The sequence below is a fragment of the Pinus tabuliformis genome, chromosome 2_2 (genome assembly GCF_031772625.1).
Source record: "Pinus tabuliformis cultivar Carrire ecotype Pingquan chromosome 2_2, CPIR1, whole genome shotgun sequence".
Classification (NCBI taxonomy): domain Eukaryota; kingdom Viridiplantae; phylum Streptophyta; class Pinopsida; order Pinales; family Pinaceae; genus Pinus; species Pinus tabuliformis.
In genome coordinates, this window is record NC_142300.1 from 130,648,433 (window position 1) to 130,671,670 (window position 23,238).

A 23,238-nucleotide genomic window follows, 5' to 3' on the forward strand; every position below is an offset into this window, starting at 1 on the left:
GTTTTTGGGAAAAGGTGCTCCTAGCACTCCTGCTCCGCTCCCATACTCCAGGAATATTTGTTTGTATATTACATTGACTTCTTTTTGGCATCCTGCCCTTATAAGATATGAAATTGAATAAAAAAAATTGTTTTATCATTAAATCATTGTTGAATCTGCTCTAATTTTCTCCAATATTCTTGTCAAAGGCTCCCCCAAATTTTCACATCAACAGTAGCTCAGGTGTTACATCAATGTTATATATTACTTTCTCATCAAATGGTAAAATCAAATGTCAGTTGATGAAAACATTTTCATATACATTAACTAAAATACTCATCAGTTAATAGAAATATCTCCATAATTGCATGAAGAAGATAGCAGTCATGTGCCCTTTGAAAGAACGGAGTGCTTGATTGAGAGAGAGATAGATTAGTTTCTACACAATTACTTCAGTGTAGCCAAAAAGGACTGCAAATATCAAAGATCCAACATAGGGCTTTTTGCACTAAAATAATCATAAAGCAACAATATATTCAGTCCATGATAAGCATCCCTAAGTAAAATGACAGAGGACGCACCGACACTTACCACACTATCAATAGAAACACCAAGAATTTCAGTGTTCAACTTCTCAAACTCAGAATATCTGTCACTGAAAGCAGTGATTTCTGCCAGGAACACATTCGGAAATCAATGAGTTGATGAACCACTGCTCTGAATAATGAAAATATTTATCAGTTATTTATAATTTTCAAAATGCTTATAATATTCTCCTGGAACAAATATCTTTCAAGTAATGCAAACAAGAGAGATATCTGATTCACATGACCACCACCTGTGGGGCAGACAAAAGTGAAGTCCAAAGGATAGAAAAATAGAATAACATATTTTTTCCCAATGTATTCAGACAGCTTGACCTGCACAAAAAACAACATAAGCTTAGCCACTATCCTTACAGAAAAAAAATTGCTGTTTTTCCTCCTAGCAACCATGCATAAACAAACAGGCTGCACTGATTTAGAATTTCCTTCCAACCTTGCTCTACCAGTAACAAAGGACAAAAAGAATATTCATAATAAACATTTGGAAGGATAGGAATCAAGAGAAATATGGCAAGTCTCCATTCACAAAATTGATACAGTGATGAAATTACTACTATTTGAAAATTCTGGAAACAATTTTCCAAAGACAAAAATATCTGAGACGATGTTCCATCCCACAGATGGAAAGACCATATCTATCCAGAATGTAAATATTATAAAGATTTATTCTCTATGAACTGAACATTGCTAGCTTCTTTGAATGTTCCAATGAGAAAATGAGTACACTCCAGGAGTATTCTCTAAGATTACCTTTTTTTAATTTCTCCTCGTATTTCTGCAAAATCCCATTTCTCATGCATCTATTAGCCCCATTAGACCCTTCTCTACCTCCATGTCAGTCCCTCCCACCTGCACTCTCCCTGTGAGCTCACATTCTAGAGCAACCAACAACTAGTCTCTTGGCCCACTCAACAATGCATATCGAATTGACAAGGATTGAAAATTCCTAATAGCAGTAGAATTTCCAGCAATCAACAGGGAAACAAAGAATCCCTTCCTGCCCCATAACCACACCATTGAGATTCCGTCCCGTGAAATTCAAATAACTATCCAGATGGGTTGAGCACAACAGGTTCTTAATGATCATAATGGAAAAATTCAAATTAAGATAAATAAATAAAAAATAAAAAGTAACTACCTTAGAGACAACCTTTTGGGTGTGATGTTTCTACATTGGATAAGGTTCTGTTCCAGCTTCTCAGATCCATGATTGCTTCTCTTCTACATTCCATCATACACTTAATTTCAAATTGAATATCAGCTCCTCCACCCTAGACACTTCACCTCATGTACGCTCACATATATTACTTCATCATAATTTCCTTCTATTGGTCCGATTCGCTGTTGTATCCTAGCTTTAAAATGTTGTTGATAGTTCTGTCTTGTTTGTAAGTGTGCTATGACATTAGATATGAAATTCAAACATTTATAAAAAAAAATATTACCTTTTTAACTTATTCAACCACAAGGGGGCATAATAGTCCTTGGATAACCGTGTCTTAAACTAAACTAATAGGGACTACTAGAAATCAAGGTAGGCAGGATAACCATATCATACCCATACTTAACACTTTCCACAAATTACAAGGTTGCACGAAACGGGGAAACGGGTACGAGTTTCCGAAATGGGCACGGGTACGAAACGTGACCCCCCCAAATTTTGGAAACGGGGAAACGTGAATATATATATATATATATATATTAGGACATTTAAGAAATATGTGCAATCATAAAGCATATATGATACATTCTAATTTATTACATTATGATAAAATTGTCAATTGTCAATGCATAAACTATAAGTCTCTAAATTTACATCACATTTACTCATGAATGATCACATAATGAAAATAGAAATATCCAAAATCAGCCACGAGAAATTTCTAATTTCTTGTCTTGTGCTTGATTGGGAGTCTCCTCCTACATAGTCGAACGACCTTAGTGCTCTTGATTAAATACAAGTTTCATACCCTAGTACTCTACATGCTCTTGATTATTGGGAGTCTCCCCTGCATAGACAACTTGGTTCTCTTGATTAAATACAAGTTCCATACCTTAGTACATGATAAAATCCAATGGAAACATTGCAATCCCCCCAATCCTGAAATCCTGAAAAACAGATAAGTCTGCTGGATTTTGAGTGAGATCTAAAATTCTACTTTCTCCATATGAAATCCAATGAGGGCGAAACCACTCTCAAACATCCTGAGTCATTTCATGGTGATGTTAAAAATTTAAGTAAAAGTGAACTGCATATGCCTCAAACTTCCTAATGAACTGTATATCAACACTAGGGCAAAAGTTCACTTTTATAACTTTAGACAGGCATCTAGAAACAACTTGAACGCATTAGAAAAACCTAATTAAAAATTAGAAGACAAATTAATAAAAAAAACTAAAAAAAAAGTCAAGTTGCATGTGGAAACGGTGTTGTCCGTTGTTGTACGGAAACTCCTCCCCTGCCAACGTTTCCTGCAACTTAGACAAATTACCTTACATCACCATCTCATCCTTATAAAAAATTACATTCCCCACTTGTGAATAGACTATCCAATGTTATCAAAATGGTGTAAATGAAGAACTCATGAAAACAATCAAGCAAACCGAAGTTAAATAAAGCCAAAAGAAAATGCTGAAAAGTAGAGAGGAAAAAAAAAATTGCACTACTTCCACTAAAAGGCCAACCCCCTAAAGTCCTAGAGATAAATGACAATCCAAAGGAAAATGGACTAGAAATTGAAGAAAACTAACAAAAAGGGGATAAGAAAAAGCTCCTACAATAGCAAAATTGAATATAAGACTCGGTCTCAAAGGTTTATCACAAAGAAAATGAAGACTCCTATCCAAAAAATAGATAGTTGCGCCAAAGACAAACATAGTACACTATCTATTGACTTTGAAGGTAATTTCATATGCATTCCCTACTCCCCTTTCATAAATTAGATTACCTTTACCAATTCCCAATCAAGAAACTTAACAAATACCTTATATCCTAGGTAAAAGACACATGTAAAAGGCAAAGATTGTACCACCATGGTTTTATTTAGGTAACTTGGTAAAGTTAGCTTAGGTTATTTATGTTAAATGGGATTATCTATGTTTTGAAGTCTGTTACCCACCATATCTTCTTTTTTAGTTGTGTAGAGGCAGAGCAGGGTAATATCTTTAAGTAGACCCCAAAGCTTCATGTACTATCTAGATGCCTATATGATGAAACTTGGAGCAAGATAGCCCGAGTGAAATGTTGAGATTTGATAGCTTGGGATGTACTCCAAACCCTAGGGTTCAGGATTTGGAAGTTGGAGCAACACAAAAGTGTTTTGTGGGCTTGGAACCAAAGCTTGGGGTTTTGTACTCATCGGTCTGGGACCAAAACAATGAGTTGGTTAAGTGGTTTGACTCATGGAGATGTTAGAGGGTCCCTAGAGGAACTAGGGGAAGCAAAAATCACTCAAATAGGAGGTCCCTAATATGAGATATGAACTTTTGTATGTTGCTGGTGGGTTTTGTGGCACCTAGAGCAGGTCGGCTTGGGTTTAAGAGAGCCACAAGAGCAGTTGGTGAAACCCACATGTTAGCATACAAATAGAGGATAAGTGTGAGGCTATTCTCACACATCCAAAGTGCAATCACATCAAAGATTACCTCTGAAATGCACAGCGAGTCTGAGGCAGCAAGGAGGGCGAGTTTGGCACAGGTTGTGGAGGAGTTTCTCGTGTTTGGGTACAGATCTCATTGCAGGACAGGGCCACAGGTCTGAGGTGAGTTTGTGCATATATTATAGTGTGGTTTATACTCTGTTCTGGACCACAGGTAGGAGCTGTGCCTACAGCAGTGAGTGGAGGACTGTCTGAGGGCCAAGGGGCCTATTTTAGAGCCTTCTTCCTTAGCGGCAGTCCATATGATGCTAGCCACAGGTGTACAGAGGGTAGCGAAGGAGTAATAGGGTTGTTAACCCTTGAAAGAAGGCAGATCCCTCTTGCTGTAACAGGTCTGTGTACTGTAGAGTATCTTGAGGAGCATCCTTAAGCCTAGAAGAGTGTGTGGAAGGCCCAAAAGAGGCAGCGAAGAAGGGCAGCAAGTTTGGAAGGGTAACCAAGGATTTGGAGCAGTGGTTTAGGGCAGCTGGTGTGCCCTAACTAGACTTCAGGTAACACGGATCCCAAGGACAAGAGAACCAGCAGTGTGTTGGAGAACAAGGTGTGTGTATTCTCTTGGTGATGTTTGGTTGCTAGTGGGTGTAGAGGTCCTGGAACAGGACATTGGTATTGGACACCCCTTTTCACTCTAAAAGAGGTTTGCATATCAAGAGATTTGATCCCTCTCGGCACTTGATAGATCCAGATTTAAGATGGATCTAGGTTGGTTTAATTTCCCACTTTAAATATGTTACATTCCACATGACTACCATGGGTCAATACCATAGGCCATTTTTATTTTTATTATTATTTTACTTTTCTAGGGTTATTTTATTATTATTTTATTTTTATAGGGTTATTTTTATTTTTTATTTTATTTTGACTGAGTTAAAATGTTGACATTACATCACAATATTTTTTATTTAATTTTACTATTAAAATTTAACTTTTATTTTTATGTAATTTGACTTAGTCAAAATGTTAAACATTACATTACAACATCTCTACAATACTGGGCTAGAGAGCGCCTATAGGGGCAATAATGGAACAAAAGTGTTGTAGCTTCTGCTGTCATAGGCATATGGGACTCTATCTTGTCTTCTAGAAAATCTGACTCTAGGGCTTTGATAAAAACCTCTTTCATTACTTTTGCTATAATCCATGCAATCTCTAGCTCTATGTCCATAGTTAGAAAATTCATAGCAATAACCATGAAATGTGCCTACATACTTGGGTGTATAGGGTGATGATCTTTAAAAGGTGTCTCGCCCTTGAGTATCCAAAGCTTTGTTGCTATCCACTTTCAAATACTCTTCTATGATTTGTTGTCTTGAATGCATCATATTGATTTTTTGAGGCATTTGTCTTATAGTATCCGGTGTTGGTTGATTTGTGCAAAACTTGACTTTACACTTCTCGTCATGAGGTTGCTTTCCATCTTCGTCATGTGACATCTCCTCCTCTTTGACAACTTCACATCCTTGCAGCATGAGAACTCACCAATATATCCAAAGGTTATGTCTTGATAAGTGGTGATCTTTGGTAATTGATAATGTCATCCAAGACTTGTGAACTCCTTAGTTTTTTATTCAGCTTGTCCACTTCAGCTCTCAAGCTATGTTACCAGAAACGAGAAACGACAACGGGACGAGAAACAGAGTTTCGAGGTTTCACATTTAAGAAACGAGGAGAGAGAGAGAAAACAAGAAAAATGTGAAAAAAATAAAACAAAGTAAACATCATCTGCATTCTCCAATAATGTGGTTCATAGGTAGTTGTTTATAGGCTTTCCTTGCTCACGTAGACCATTCTCAAATATTCATAGTGAGAAACAAAGCTTGTGTTGCTTACATGGGTCATTCTCAAATACCCATGTTTGATCCTGTAATAGTGAAGAAACCTTTGGCATTGAACTCAAGCTTGATTTGACTTTTCCATTTCCATTTGATTTGGACCTAGTGAGAGTGAGATTTTTTTGAAGGCCATATCCCTAGAAATTTCCGGATGAGTACATGATCTCACATATCATGTGTATATTCTCCCATATGATTTGAGCAGACCTCAAATTTGGAAATATTGTAGTATTTGGCAAGCAACTAGTAGGTTGTAGTTTCTCTAGTTGGATAATAGGATGGTGAAGATTGAATTGAGCCCTATTGGGATTCCGGAATTGAGCCAAAAGTAGAGGGTTGTTTAGAATTACTACTACCTTTAAAAATCTTGTTATAGGAAGAAGTGTTTCTCCCTCCACAAACATTTTGTATAGAAAAAGTGGAAGGGTTGAGAACCACAAATGCTACAACTAAACAAAACCTAAAAAAATTACCATCAAACTTTCAAAACTTTATCATTAATCCATTATAATAGTAATTAATCTTTATAATAATAAAAATAATATATAATGTAACCATGTGCATTTAAATTTATAATTTTGTATAACAAAAAAAAAAATTAAATATTAAATAAAATAAAACTATATAAGAAACTCTACACTAAAAAATAATTAAAACATTAAAAAAACATAACAATAGGAAACACATCAAAATAATATAATTTTAACGAACAAAATTCCTAAATAGACAATGTTAAAGAAATTTTAAGCTGAGCACAACACATCATGAAACCAAAAACTATCCACAAAACCAACCTTCATTATTTTTTTTAATTAGGCTCAACGTCCAATTGGAATGACACCAGCATCACAAACGAACCAGAACGACTTTTCTCAAAACTGTATCAAAAACCCATCCGTTTTTGGAGAAACCGATTTTATCAATTACCCATCCGTTTCTGGAGAAACCGGTTTTATCAATTGAAAAACGAAAACGACCGTACAAAACGTCGTTTTCCGTACCGTTTCGTTTTCTTTGCGTTTTTTTCGGAAACGAATGCTCCCATTCCGTTTCTGGTAACATAGCTCTCAAGATGACAATTTCCTATTCATGTTTTACGCAATCCTCTTCCTTCTGCTTCATTTGAATTCTGAAGACTTCCTCAGACCTTTTGGCTTCTTCAAGTTCCCTCTTCAAGGTAGTAATGTGCTTGCCAAGTTCTTTAACCTGCTTGTTCCATTTATTTGGCTTTTATTTTTCTTAAGTTGGTTGGTCAAGGTGATTTCCCTATTGTTTGCCTCTTACAGCATGCTTTTGAGGTGATCCACTTCCTTCTTTGCTTCATCAAGTTCACGATCCTTTTCTAGTGTTTGTTGTTTCTTAATTTGATCTTGACACTAAGTGATTTCAACTTTGGACCATCTCCAGTTATCATAACGCTTCGTATTCTCCTTCAATTGTTTATGTTCTGCATTAAGCTTATTAAACATAAATCTGTTCAAATCCCTTTCCCGTTCCACATTTTGAAGTTTACCTTTGGGGAAATTGACATCCCCTTCAGGATCAACAGCCATCTTATCTTCAACTGCTATCTCCACCAAACAACTCAGAATGCTACGGACCTGCCTTCAAGTTGTTAAGCTTCAAAGAAGAACCAGCCCTAATACCAACTGTTGAAAATACTAAGAGGGGGTGAATCAGTATTTTCCTTAGCCCTAATACCAATTGTTGAAAATACTAAGAGGGGTGTGAATCAATATTTTCCTTAATTTTTACAATTGGTTAGATTAATTATTCATACCATCAAAATAACACATGAAACAACATCACATCAAAAGATGAATACACAGAAATCTTGTCTCAACCAAGTGTTTTGTTATGTATGATGTACATACAAATTTACCAGATGAATCTTGAAAGAAGTAGAAGAGGCTCCCCAAAGGTTTTACCAGCAAAGTTGGAAGGAAGCAAATTCTCCCTGAAAAGGGTTTGGGCTTCCATACAAAGGACAGTGACCCAATTATAATTTTCCACTCTCACTGCCACTACTACTCCAGCTGTCCATTGTTGCCACTGCTGCTCACTGTTGCCATTGTTACTGCTGCTGCTGCTCAAGATCACTGTCACCACAGCCCTGCAACCTACATCTTCTCACATGCTACTATTGTTGCATCAATGTCAAAGAGACACCATCATAGAGAAGTTGTCACAACAGATGTCATTTCCATACTAGGTCACTCCCGGCTCTACCATCAGTGCTTACATATCACTGTCTTGTATCTTGACGTCACTATTAAGATTGTTGTCACAAATGCATGCGCATCAAAATCACTGTTATGGTCGAGGATTCATTGTCACATCACATTATTGTTGTCATCAAGAGCCTCGTCTTAGATTCACTATCATAATTGTCATAGTGGTACAGTCATACATCACTGTCAAGGGAATATTGTTACAAATCACTGTCAAAAAGACAATGTCACATACTGCATTACATAAAGGTCACTGCCAATTCGATACTAAGCAAGGTAACTGCTGCCATATGCCAAGCTCAGTGTTACTAAACAAGGTCATTGTCATCAAGTCACTGTAATATCTTACCCTACTATCATTGCACACATATTAGGTCATTGCCATAATAGTTCAATCTCATGTCAAATGCTGTCACAAGGTCACTGTCAAGTCATAAGACTGTTATTATTGTCATCAAGGTTATCAAGAGTATGCTACCATTCCTATCAAGAATACTCATGGTCACTCTACTATACAACAAGTTAATTGTTATCATTGTCATCTAGAGTCCTGTAGAGTGTCATAACGTTCATAGATGCACTGTCATTCATCACACTATTGTCATCACTGTCATATGTCATTATACATCACAGACACACAATTGTATATCAGTGTGTCATTTCTCTCATACCCAAATAACAATGGCAATTGTATAACCTTTCTGTCTAAGCATACTTCAATTCCAATACTTGCTCACACTCAGCTACAAGCAGTAATAAAAGCAATTTCATCCCACAATAAAATCTAGGTTATTACTACAATAAATTATCAATGTTCTGCATAATTTTATGCTACAAGCAACCTTATTCTGTAAACAACTACAGACTACACACACATTTCTTTTCTACAGGCAAATAGTTTCCATACTCCAGATCTCAGCTTTCTCAAACTTTCTCTCTGCAATTATATTCTCAAATGATCATATCCATCACAAAAATACATATCTGACTATCAAAGTCAACTTTAGTGTGTCATGCCATTGTGTTGCACCATCAAGAACTCAACGAATCTATACAAATTCTATCTTCAACATACTCTGTTATATCTGCAGTTCCACAAGATTAGGGCTACGGTCATCAAAAATATAGGTCTGTGATGGTTCCACAAATTGGTCTTAATGTTAAGGCTTCATCAGTCCATAATTATAACCAGATCACAATTCATCAAAGGCTGTGTGGAATGCAAGATGGTCGAAAGTATGCATCATGCAATTCAGAATATGGTCAAGACAGCCTCAGTCAAGTTTGGATCCTTCATTGATGATTCTGCACTTGGAGCTCGGATCTTAATCCTCAACGGATGGTTTTCATGCTAGTTATTTCAGGAGCACAAGATATGGTGTACAGGTCGCAGAGGTCATAAAGGTCATGTTGTCACACTTCCTTTCAAGGAGAGAAATATCACCAGTCGAAATTAAAGTATTAAGACTTCAATTCCACTAGCGAAAAGGTTCTATTGTAAAGTATCAACAGACAAAACTTATTTCAGAAGTCCAAGACCGCAGGCTTATAAGTATTGCCAACAATATTTTAGGAATTTCGTACGAACAAGTTTTCTTTCAGACCAAAACATATTGATGCTTCAATGACTACTTCAATGGTTGATGTTTCACAGCTCCAAGATAGGGTTAAAAATACAGAGCGTAGATCTACTGCCAAGGTGTCAAAGTTTAACCCTTCAATACACAGCGAATTCATCAGCAGGAATACAAAGTGAAACCCTACAAAAATCAGTTGCACTTTCCAGCTTACAAATGTTTTGTTCAGGAATTGGGCCACGCCATAATGAGTAGGTATGCCGACTGCAAAAAAACAATTAACCCCAACAAAACCCTCGAGCAATCATAGCCCACAAACACAATTGAATACCCTTTCACATCTGTTTGCAGCCAATTTCAGACGAATCTTAGCAAATTTCTTGATGAACTACTTTTCAGGGAAGAATTAGCTCCTCTATGTTTGTGGACCTGTTGTTGCTCAGATTGTACAGGCACTACGACAACTACTCAGGCCGGAGGTTGTCACTCTGATCTTCGACCTCTCCATTCTAGTTGCCTCCCAACAGCAGGCATTGGGGAGTAGTCGCTATGGAAATGTGAAGATGAAGGACAAGTTGGAAACCAACGAGTCAGCCAGACATGATTCAGTGGCCTAGCAACTCGGTTTATTTAAGCAAGAGTTAAAGGTTAGATTAGATTCAATTTTGAGACCAGTGCCTTATGGAGTCAATTTCTTGCTTATTGTCAGTTAAAACCCAACTAACTGGATCGACAATCGTTGCTTGGATGAATGACTATCCCAGATGAAGTGCAAGGATTACGAGTGCTTCTTAAGTTAGGATTGCTTACGTTGTTTAAGTACTTAATTATGGTTTGGTTATAAGTACTTGCCAATGATTTATAATCTCAATCATAAGAAAATGTGCCAAGATACTAAGTGCCAATGAAATATGTATATAAACCCACAAGATACCAAACTTCAACAACTACAGGATGTGCCAAAATCTTGTAACCTAGCCAATTTTTAACAAGATGCAAATGATTATTACCACAACATTATCAATGCCCTCACTTAATTTAAAGCTCCTGAGATATATCAATGAGATACATGCCAACAAAGATTGGAACGATAATTTGCACGAGGATTCACAGTTAGATTATCCCAATGCCAACTTCGGTGTTATCAGATCATCAATTTCGTGAAGGGACAAGACACATTAACATATTTCAAGTCCAAGGTGTCTTTTAATGATCAAATTGTATCGCACCAATTTAAACAAGATATTCAATGCTTTTTAGGAGTGGGTTGACTGTAATATTAGATATGTTGCTCTTTGTAACATTCCTCACTTAATTTAAAGCTCCTGAGATATATCAATGAGATACATGCCAACAAAGATTGGAACGATAATTTGCACGAGGATTCGCAGTTAGATTATCCCAATGCCAACTTCGGTGTTATCAGATCATCAATTTCGTGTAGGGACAAGAGACATTAACATATTTCAAGTCCAAGGTGTCTTTTAATGATCAAATTGTATCGCACCAATTTAAACAAGATATTCAATGCTTTTTAGGAGTGGGTTAACTGTAAGATTAGATATGTTGCTCACTTTGTCACATTGATTTTATTATCAGATTAAGACTATAAGAACACTTATTCCATTCAGTGGAAAAATTTTGATTTGTAAGTCAGTGACAATACTACTATTCAAATGATGATCAACAACAGTGATCAAATCAGAATTTTTAATATCCCTTATCAGGAATACACCCCAAACACAAGCAAACTCCAACCAGAGATGGACTGGTAGGGCATTTACCAGATATGTCGCCTCTAAAAAGAGGACGAGATCCGAAGGCTAGCTAGCCTATTCCAGACTCTGTCTAAGAGTATAAATAAAACACACAAGTGGTATAATAGCAGAGAATGCTCAAAGAGATACAAATAACAATGATACGATATATATCAAATAAACCATAAGCAAATGCACAAGAAAGGCAGAGAGAATGTTAATCCATTTTATTATACTGAGCAATAAAATGAGTACAAGAGGTGATCAGGAAGATGGCACCTCTATTTGCACTAGGCAAGTGAAGAAATACACTCAAAATAGCAAGGAATGGCCCCTCTCTGATCTGCGTCCAAGCTGGTGGGAAACTGATGTGCTGCTGTTGCTACTAGAAATCAAATGAGGATTTGGGCTTGCTCCCCTCCTCAGAAAAAGTTGAAACTCTAGAATCGGACTCTACCCGAGAAACCCAGAAAGCTCTTGTGGAATGGCCGACCCCCGAAAATCACCCCCTTGGGGTTCTACGCAGTTCCTCATTGCTCTGTGCTGCCACTGAATGAGATACTCCAGAAACCTGCCTGAAACCCCTGCCAAAACTCCCCAATACGCAAGGGTTGATCCCTTGCTCTACCTCTCAGCACAAAACCTCCTGCAAATCCTCAACCTAGACTCCTGCCAGAAAGAACTGCGTCCTCCTCTCAGTGCTGCGTAGTCCTCCAAAAGGCTGCCACTACTGCTGCAAAAAGGCTGATGAAACTACTGCTGAAATGCCAATGGAAATACCTTGCCCGAGCAAGCACTCGAAGTCCCCCAGGGCTAAGGGTGAGATCTCCGAACGGAGACACTCAATGCACTAAACAGTGCTGCAGACTAGCTAAATAGCCAGCGTGCTCTAAGTCAAAATGACTATCACAAATGCTCATCAAAGAATGATCAAAATGAGGGGGCTCCCTTCTCATTTATAGCCTTTGCCTCTCTCAATCCCAAGGCTCACTTCCTCCTGCATGATTCCCCTCTTGCCACGTGTGTCTTCCCTCCTACGCAGTCCCTCCATGTGTCTGCGTGGACTCCATTTCTACGTCCCCCTTTGGCCCCCTTGGCTCCCTTTTAAGTCACAACGTTGCGCTACTAGGAAGTGACTTTTTATTCTAAAAGTGAGTTATGTCCCCCTTCCTCACTTTTTTATTTACAAATAACTATAGAAGGCAAAATCTGGACAAAATTCGAATATTCCAATTAGCCATGGCTAATTAGAAATATTACAGTCTCCCCCGGCAAAATGTTGATTGTCCTCAAGCAACTGAAGTGATGGAAGCTGTAAGATCTTCTCACTCTCCCAAGTGGCATCCTCATCCGGCAAATTCTTCCACTTCACTAAGAATTCCCGGACCGTCCTGCTCCGCAGCTGCCTCTCTGTGGTACCAATGATAGCCTTCGGCTGCAATACCAAATGCCCCTCATCATCCATGGGTGGTAGCTCATCTGTCACCATCACTTGCTGCCCCAATGCCTTTTTCAGGCATGATACATGAAAAATGTTATGAATCTTGCTGCCTTGGGGCAGCTCCAACTCATATGCAACCTATCCAATTCTGCGTATCACCCTGTATGGCCCATAAAAGCGGGGCTTGAACTTCTCAGCGCCCTTCTGCTTCAGTGATGACTGTCGGTATGGCTATAATCGTAGGTAGACCATGTCCCCTACCTCGCACTGTCTCTCCACCAGACCCCTGTCAGCATACAGCTTTTGGTGATTCTGCGTTGTAGCCATGTTGTCCTCGAGAGCTCGGAGGATATCCTGACTCTCTTGGATCCAAATCTTGGCTCTAGGAGCCCTGCTATCACCAAACATCACGTCAACAAAAGATAAAGGATGATACCCATACAAGGCATAGAATGGTGACATACCAATGGACATGTGATGTGAAGTATTGGAGCCATACTCCCCCAGATGCAGCCACTTCAGCCATGCTCGCTGCTGCTTGCTGACATAGTTACGCAAGTAGCCCTCCAACCACTTGTTAACTATCTCTGTCTGCCCATCCGTCTGTGGGTGATAACTGGTACTCGGTGTCAATTCCGTCCCCACCAACCGGAAAAGCTCCTGCCAAAACCCGCCCATGAAACGGTTGTCCCTATCACTGATGATGGTCTTAGGAAGACCATGTAGCCTGAAGATCTCCCTGAAGAACAGCTCGGCCACCTGTGCTGTTGTATAGTGTGCGGATATGGCAAAAAAATGTGCGTACTTTGTCAGTCGATCAACGACGACAAAGATACAATCCTTGCCCTGTACCATGGGCAACCCTGTGATGAAGTCCATCGAAATACTCTCCCATTTCCCCTCCGGAATGGGAAAGGCTGCAATAATCCCGCGGGATGGCTCATCTCCCCTTTGTTCCTCTGGTAAACACCGTACTCCCTGATATGCTGGAGTACGTCCTCCTTGAGGCCCTTCCATGAGAACCTCTCTCTAATGGCCCTGTAGGTTTTGGTAAACCCCTGATGGCCTGCCAATGGTGAGTCATGTGATGCCTGGAGTATCTTCTTCTTGAGCTGAGACCCCTCAGTCAAGAAGATCCGATCCCTGTAATAGATGATCTCATCGATCACCCTGTACCTGTCATCTGCCACCTTCCCGTCCAGAATTTCACATGCAAACCTATCCTTGGAGTACTCTACTAAGAGTCGAGCCCTCCAATCTGTATCCAAGCTCATAGGAGACAACGTGGTTGGTCTATGATAAAGGGCATCTGCTACCATGTTGTTCGTACCCTTGACATACTCAATGTCAAAGTCATATGCTTGGATCTTACTGATCCACTTCTGTTGCCTCTCTTGTAGCTGCTTCTGCTCCAAAAAGAACTTGATGTTGTTGTGATCAGTCCTCACCCTGAACCTGTTACCCACCAAATATTGCCGGTACTTAGCCAATGCATGCATTATGGCCAGCATCTCCTTGTCGTATATAGAATACAACCTCTTGTGCGGAAGGAGCTTCCAGCTCTCAAAGGCCATAGGGTGACCTCCCTACATCAATACTGCGCCAATCCCCTCTCCTGACGCATCACACTCCAAAACAAATGGCTACGTAAAATCTTGCAATGCAAGCACTGGGCAGCTACTCATAACCTCCTTGGGCCTGTAAAAGGCTCACTACGCTATGTCCTACCAACTGAATGCCCCCTTCCTCGTCAAATCTGTCAGGGGTGCAGCAAGCTGTGAGAAACCTTTGACGAACTTCCAGTATTAAGTACAAATGCTAATGAATCCTCGAAGTTCCGTCACGTTTCCCGGCTCCAGCGATTCTCTGATGGCCCTGATCTTCTCCTCGTGGACTCTCACTCCGTCCACCCCTATTATGTGTCCCAGATATAACATCTCCGTCAACACAAACTCACACTTGGAGAGTTTGGCATAGAACTGCTGCTCCTGTGAGATACGCAATACTGTCTCAATGTGCTGGAGATGCTCCTCCTAAGTCCTGTTGTAAATGAGAATATCATCAAAGAATACCAACACAACCTTCCTCAAGTGACTACGGAAGATGTGATTCATGCAGGACTGAAATGTAGCTGGTGCATTGGTTAGTCCAAAAGGCATCACCAAGAACTCAAAGTGCCCATAGTGACACCTGAAGGCGGTCTTGGGAATGTCCTGCTCCCTCATGCGAATCTGATTGTACCCCGATCTCAAATCAATCTTTGAGAAGAAACGTGCCCCTCTCAACTCCTCCATCAACTCATCGATCCTAGGTATAGGGTATCTGTTCTTCAAGGTCTTCATGTTCAGGGCCCTGTAGTCAATGCACATCCTCAACTTACCGTCCTTCTTCTTCACCAACACCACAGAAGAAGCAAAAGGACTCATGCTCAGTCGAATGTGCCCAAGAGCCAGCAACTCCTAGATAGCCCTCTCAATCGCATCCCGATAGGCCTTGGGGTGCCTATAGGGAGTGGTGATCACTACCTATATGCCCTGCTCTAGCTTGATGGTATGCTCAAACCCTCGATCTGGTGGTTGCCCTGGTGGAATCTCCCCAAACACTATGGCATACCGATCAAGGATAGATTGTATCTTTCGATGTACCGTCTGCCCTGTAGACCCTGCCTCTGACAATGTTACCAGACTCGGAATCGGCAATAAATCGGCGAGGCAAAAGAGCGAAGAGTTTTAATCGGATCGGGAAAAAATCGGCAAAAAATCGTTGAATTCATTAAATAAAAATATACATATATATTGCATTAAAAAAAAAAAAACCATTTTTCATTAATATTGGGTAAAGGCATGTCCAAACAATGCATAATATCAATAGATGTCCAAAATATCATGAATAAATAAGTATCTCATATATGTTATGAGTCCACACATGATCCAAAGCACTGAGTCTTGAGTCCTTACAAGCATATGCTTCTAAAAGTTTACAAAAAAGTTAAAAACTGCATACTAATCAGAAAAAAAATCAGCAACTAAGAGTCTAAGACTCTTAAGAGTGAGAACTGGAAGCGATTCCTTCCACTCCTTCGCTTGCTTGACTCTCAAAGTTCTCCAAGTCATGAAGGCTTAAAAGAGGAGGCTCATCTAATTGAACCCAGTCTGCCGCATTTGTAGCTTGTAAATCTATCTCTTCAAGGTCAATTGGTAAATGATCCATACCTGTCATTATCATGAGACATTGAAATGTGAATTAAAATTTCACTTTGAAGTTTGAAGTTTGAAGTTTGAACTTTAAACTTTAAAGTACGAACTAGATTATGAAACCTTCAAATTCAAGCTCTCGAATCTCACCTTGTATTTCTTTGTTGCGAAGTCGTAGATTGTAATGGACAAATACAAGGTCATTCAAGCATTTTTGTGTCAATCGGTTGCGCTTCTTAGAATGTATTTTCTCAAACAGCTCCAGTTGCGTTCACAACCTGAAGCACCGCATGCTTGGTTTAAGATTCGAATGGCAAATCTCTTCAAATCTGGCGTATCACTACCAAAGTTTTGCCACCAAAGACCTAGCAAGTGGTAAGGGTTTGTGAGTAGAGGACTAGAAGTACTAAATTAGTAAATAGTAAAAACTTAAAAAAAAAAAGAAAATTTAATAAAACATTTAACATACAAAATAAAGTTTAAACAAATTTAATGAATTGATGAAGCCTTCAAGCTGGGTACCTGGCAACATCTTAGACCTTTGTCTTATAGCACTGGTATAGGCAAACAATTTAGATGGTGCCCTATAATCTTGTAGTTGGGAAAAGACACGACTTTGTTGTTCTGCATCAGGGAAGCACCTTTCCACGCATGTCATAAGTCCTCTGCCAACCTCCCCATCCTCATTAAATTTGCTCTTATCATAAAAATATTGTGGGTTTAAGAAGTACCCAGCAGCATGTAAGGGGGAATGCAATTGCCTATCCCAACATGCATCTATAATGTCCCAAAGAGGCATATACTTTGTCTCATCATCCTGTTGTGCTCTACAACAACCCCCCATTTCATATCATTTTTATTCACAAAACTATCATATAAAATGGGTCCCTTTTAGTTTTGATTGGTATCAACTTTGTATTATTCAAAAAGATTCGAAAACAAAATGAAAACATTACAAAAAACCTTTTTGACAAACCAATTTTGGTCTTATAATATAAATAATCAATCTTCTATCATTGCGATAAAGCGATCGCAAGATCGCATATCGCAATGACAAAAGAGGCATAACTTAAAGGCCCATTGGTTTTCTCCGATGCGATAACATGCAATAGCCTATCGGACATCGGCAATCATAAGTTCCCATAATTAAAGTGCCTTTCGATCCGATGCGATGCGATAAACTCCCGTTCGCCCCGATGCGATGCGATATCGCTATCGGCGATCGACGATATACCATGCATGCTTTTAAAGTGCCCATACTCCCAATGCGATGCGATGCGATATCGCTATCGGCGATCAGGGATTTCAAAAGGTGTCAATATGAAGATTTAAGTTTTCCCTGACACCCGATTGCGATAAAGCCAAAAGCGCAAACTTCAAAAAGCCGTTAAAGCAGAGGTATTACGATTAATTCGTATTTAAGGCCTTATCTTTCAAACAGTGATTCACCTGCGCTCAACCGCCAAAACGTCCAAGGCACGCTTAAACAAATCATGCGGCCGATAAGAGATATGATGAGCATTTAAAGGATTGGCAGGTTTTAATGGCCATTTAATGAAATAGTAAGCTTAAAAAATCCTCTCATAGATTGTATCTGCGGCCACTTTAAAGTTAATCCCTCATCATGCATTGATCAATATATCTCACTCGTATTTGGTTTTCGCTACCAATTCTTTGTGTTACGCTTATTTCCACTACTGTGCAGAATTCTTCCGAAGTAATAGATTCAAGCAGAATGGGGAAGAAATCTAAGAAAACCACAGTCGCTTCCACTGCACCAGCCACAGGACAAGTCGTCGCTGATCCAGCAAATAAAAAGAAAGGATTAATATCTGATACTACATGTTCAGGACTTGCCAAAGGTAACGGCAGTACAAGCTACAGCGGGTTCCAGTAGAAAATCTGATGGTACTTTGAAAGACTTGGCCGACTCTTTCCTTCATCGGATAGCGGCTCGGGAACAAATTCTCCCATATACGGATGTAGTAAAGTGGGCAATTGAGGAAATCCCAATCACAGACAGAACTTTCTGCACCAGAGATGGGAGAATCTTCGGTTCATTCAAGGCTGATGATTTGAGGCAAACGTATCATTTGCCTGAGCCAGAGAAGAAGTACAACAAGGCATTTCTGGAGAAATTCCGAAATGAGAATGAAACTAAATCCGAACCCATTCGAGAATGGAGGCAAAATCCGGCGAAACACAAAGAAACTTCCGGTAAGTACTCTGTTGATTCTCTATGTTCTCCGTATTGTTATGCTGGGATAATGATGTGTAGATTGTGGGGGTTGCATGATTCCGCTAATTTCACTATAAAAATGGTTCCCTTGATGGAAGAGGCATGTAATAGTGAGATAATGGATTGGGCAACCATACTCTCAGATAAGCTAGCGACCACAGTTCTTAGTTTTAGAACTAAAACTTCCGTCTCAGAAATGATTATTCCCCCATTCTACTACAGTGCTTATATACTAGATACCCTGTGTTTTAATTCTGAGTTTCCTGTACTCGGCTGGAGGTAGACTCCACAAGACCCTACGCCTATTCACATACTTCCTATAAGCACCATTTGTACCAAGTCTGCAACGGCTTCATGTTACCCATTCATTATTCTATTTTTAATAAACCTGCTCTCAAAATTTCTTACCAAGCAGGGATTGATTTAACATCAATAGGAAGATGGTTCGGAGAGGAGAAATTTACTTATGTAAGAATTTTCGGCAGCCAAGCCGAACCTCATGTTCTTCCTTTGTACATACCTGATAAACTGCTGGCGAGGGAGATAGCTTATCAGATTACATCCGAAGGAGTTACACAAACTCTAAAGAAAAATAAGAAGCAGGTCTGGCCCTCCTTTCCTCTGAGATGTGGTGTCTACACGTTGCATGATTTCAAACATGCAGAGAAAGAAGCTACGAAGATGAAGTCATTAACTCTAGCGACTCTCCCTAATAGGCGATTTGATCCCAACAAAGTCGCCTATAATGCTCTTGAACAAGCCAAATTGACAAAGTTTGATCATATAGAAGATAAATTTGATGACCTGTTCTCCTCGGCTGAATCAATGTATCAAGTTAGATCGCTGGCCATAATGGAATACAAAGATGAAGGGTCAGTTGAATTCAACAGACTTAGAGAACAGAGGTTGCAAACTTTGCCTCTAGATCTGTTAGCAACAACCCCAGCAACAAGACCAAGCGAGCCTGAACAGCAACATTCAAAGGAACCGCTGGTTACAACAGAAAAACAGGAAAAAGTGCAAGAGAAAACCCAGACTAAAGAGCAGAAACAGAGCAACATAGAGGTGAATGTGGATACTCAAATTGATCCCAAATTGCTCCAGGAATGGCAGCAATTTGATTCAATTATCAGTAGTCTTGAATGTTCAAAGGACACCGAAACTTCGAAAGCAACAGATACACAGGAAACCACTTCACAACAGGTTCCAAGTGGAACCAGCGGCCTACCCAGTTCAAAGGAAGTAGAAATAATCCCAAAGGACCCCTCCGATCAAATCATTTTGCAGATAGAAGAAATTCCTCCCTTGGATGTCTTCTATAGCCCAAGGCACAAAGCTGTGGTAAAACAACAGAGGAAGAGAAGAAGGACTGATCAACCTTCCCTTTTCCCAGAACAGACGGTCACGGGCAATGTGGTTTGGAAGGAGGAATTTGACCCCTCTGATGACCTAACAAAACTATCACAATATGCTGGAGCCTATTCGGTAGCAACAATAGACAAGGCATCAGATGTGAGTCTTTTATTAAAAACAAAAGACCAGGAAATCTTTTTATTGCAAACACAGCTAACAGAAGCACAGCAGAAAGCGGAGCAGGCAGAACAGCAATTGTTAACACAACAACAGATAAATAATCAATTAACTCAACAATTGCGGGAAGAGAAACAGAGGATTGATCACAGCGCAATCCAAAAGCAAAAAGAGTTGTCTGAAGCCTTGGCACAACTGAGGGCAGCAAATGAACAAATGTTGAAGTCAAAAGATGAGCAGATTGCTCAACTATCAGCACAGCTTGAGAAGACAAAGGGTGTTCCACAAATAACCGAATTCAAATTAGAAGCGTTACAGATAAATAAGGCATTAATAGCACAAATCAAGCTTCTATGTCAACAAATCGCCCAAGCGGAACCACTATGCGAATTGATGGCATCGATAAGTAAACGAACAGAAAAGGCTAGAACAGAATTAGACCAAGCTGAAGAAACATTAACTGAATTTCTTGACTGGCAAGATACCGATCAAGGACAAGCAGCAAATTTACCAAGAATTTTAGAGTCACATAAAGAAATATTTGTTGGAAATAATACTGAGAGGGGGGTGAATCAGTATTATCAAGTTCTTTTAACAAATCTTCCTTATTTATACTTTGAATTATTTTTGCATATCAGTACCATAAAATAATGAGCATGAACAAGAAAAACAGATAGTCACACCAAAGAACACCAGATATAAGGTGGAAACCCAATGTGGGTGAAAACCACCTGCTGCAATATGTCTCTATCTTCTTTCAAATTAGAAACTCCTTTTACAATGATTTTGTACTGGTGCAGTCCTTTACCAGTACACAGGCTGCAACCTGCAGAGAGCTACAACTCTCTCTCATTTTCCAGTCTTTCCTGGAAGGGAGCTACAACCCCCTACTTCTTTTCTTACAAGGACCACTTTTCATAAATTTTCAAACTAGATCCATAAGCATGAAATGATCATCAAGTACATGTAAATTACACAGTCAACTGCAGCAACCAGATCATCAATAACAGAACTACACCCAGAACACCTTATCAACAGAAAAATTCAGTCAACAGAAGATCTTAAGACAGATACGCAGTTTTTCTTTCTCTGGCCTGCGTCGCTACGCACTTCACCTTCTGCTTCCCTGCGTATACCCGCAGAGAGCCTTCTGCTGCACGGCGTACCCACGCACTTCTTCTTCAATCGCGCTGCGTACTGTTACTGTAGGTACGCACCCAGAGACACTATCGCGCCGCGTACTGCTACTGAAGCCACGCACTCATAGATACTATCGCGCCGCGTACTTTTACTGTGCGTACGCACCTGAACCTCTGTCGCGCTGCGTACCCACGCAGTTCTGCTTCTTTTGCTCTGCGTACCCACACAGCTCTCTTGTTTCTCCTCTGCGTACCCACGCAGTTCTGCTTCTTCTGCTCTGCATACCCACGCACTTGCACCGTTAATCACCTACGTACTTCTGATTAGGGCCGAATTGGCATTTCACCAGTGTGCCACAGTTAGTCGGATGCCCAAATCTGATCATGCGCTCGAGAGATCACCCTTCACAGATTCGCTTTCAACTTCACTTTCATATAGATCAAGCTTTTAAGACAATAACCCAATATTTCAGATCTTAAGATATTCAATTGCAAAAGATACTTAGCCAAGTGATCTCCTTTGCTTTATATAGGCAAGCTCCTCCTAAAGTCATGGATCAATACCATAGATAACCAATACCAGGGGCCCAAAAACATGGGGCTCAATAATAATAATATAAAACAATACCACGGGCCAAAACCATAGAATCAAGAGCGGCGGGCTAAATACCACGGGCCAAACATAGGAAACCCCACGTGAACGCGCTTCTCTGCCTTGAAGTAAGTGAAACTGGGGGTACGCACCTCCTGAACGGGTGACCTGCGTGTCTGGCCGCGGTCCCTTCACGGTGTACCTGCGTGTACGCATCTTCTGAACTGTTCTCCTGCGTACTTCTTAATTTTCAACATTTTGAGAGCCTGATCAGAGCATTGCCACGGGTGTTACCATCAAGTACAACATCTGTAACATAGAGCCATACCAGAATCATAATGCCAACAATATTGTTTACAGAATGGCAGTCCTAGTTAATGAAAGCAGAGAGGGCAATTTCAAGGTGCAAATCAACCACAAGTAATTTGGTTGAATTGGTTAATAATACTCTCTACTTGTCAAACATGATTTCCCAATGCACTCCAGGTAAATTGACAGCGGTGAAAACATTGGAGAAGTCATGTTATCGAGATCTAGAGGAAAAGGGGAGATTAATTGTTGGAATTAACAGTTTAACATGGGACACCTATTGGTTCTTCTTGGTAAAACCACAGTCAAAGAGCCGCCCTCAAATGCCTTATAGATGCAATCGGGTATATTATCCCCGATATTCAGGATGCCAACTATGTTGCCCAGCTTAACTCTCGCCTCAACAGACCGCCCGAAGTGGAGCCAATGCTTGCGATAAGTCAGCTCAAGTTTAAAGGCAAACAGCCTACTTGATGATTCATGCCGCCGATTGCCAGGTTGCTAAAAAGGAGATATTCAAAATCATTTGATACCAATTAAGTAGGATTTCAGTTTCATAGATAGTTAGTTTAATTCAGTATTTATAGACCCTTTCATGTTTTTAGAAAGGGTCGTAAAATTTTGTACTTGACTTAAAACCAGAAGTTGCACTACTGTGCTTCAGGCATATTCTTTTATAAAACTAAACCAATCATTCTGATTTTGGCAAAGAAGCTTTTATGCAAATGTGCACTACTGTCTTTGTTTGAAAGTATTTCTGCGTTAGAGGAAGAATTTCAAATAGCGATTGATATTGGAGAGTGACTCGCAGCTCATATGGTACTATTATCTATGTCTGAATCCATTATTTTTATATGAATTGTTATTAGATCGCCTTTGCTATTATCGAATATATATATGTGTTTTAACAGCATTTGTTTATTCCCTCCACTATTGGATGTTTATAGTAATGCTTTTCTTTTGATCATATATGTATTGATGATATAAATAATGAGTGTAGCAATATTGCGTTAATCACTTTGTTTAACTATTTAAGCAAAGTAATCCTTGAATGAGTAAATGTCCATGTTTATTAGATGGAGTCATCTACATGCCTGTTAATAAACATAGATCATTAAGCGCTACACTTCAAAGTACAATAGTTCCTGGGATTA

The 23,238-nt window shown here is 39.6% G+C and overlaps 1 protein-coding gene across 3 annotated transcripts in view; it reads right to left on the reverse strand.

The window, feature by feature from the left end:
* The window catches only part of LOC149191661 (2-Cys peroxiredoxin BAS1, chloroplastic-like), a 253,444-nt gene that overhangs the window by 125,581 nt on the left and 104,625 nt on the right, over positions 1 to 23,238 (reverse strand). For 2 of the 3 annotated variants that reach the window (XM_089404387.1, XM_089404386.1), the window contains 2 exons: positions 818 to 899; positions 571 to 650 (listed from right to left, as the gene is read on the reverse strand). The exons of the other annotated variant lie outside the window; for it this stretch is intronic. In XM_089404387.1, coding sequence (XP_089260513.1) covers positions 571 to 650; positions 818 to 899 — 162 coding nt within the window. The remainder of the gene's footprint in view (positions 1 to 570; positions 651 to 817; positions 900 to 23,238) is intronic. 3 annotated transcript variants of the gene reach the window in all.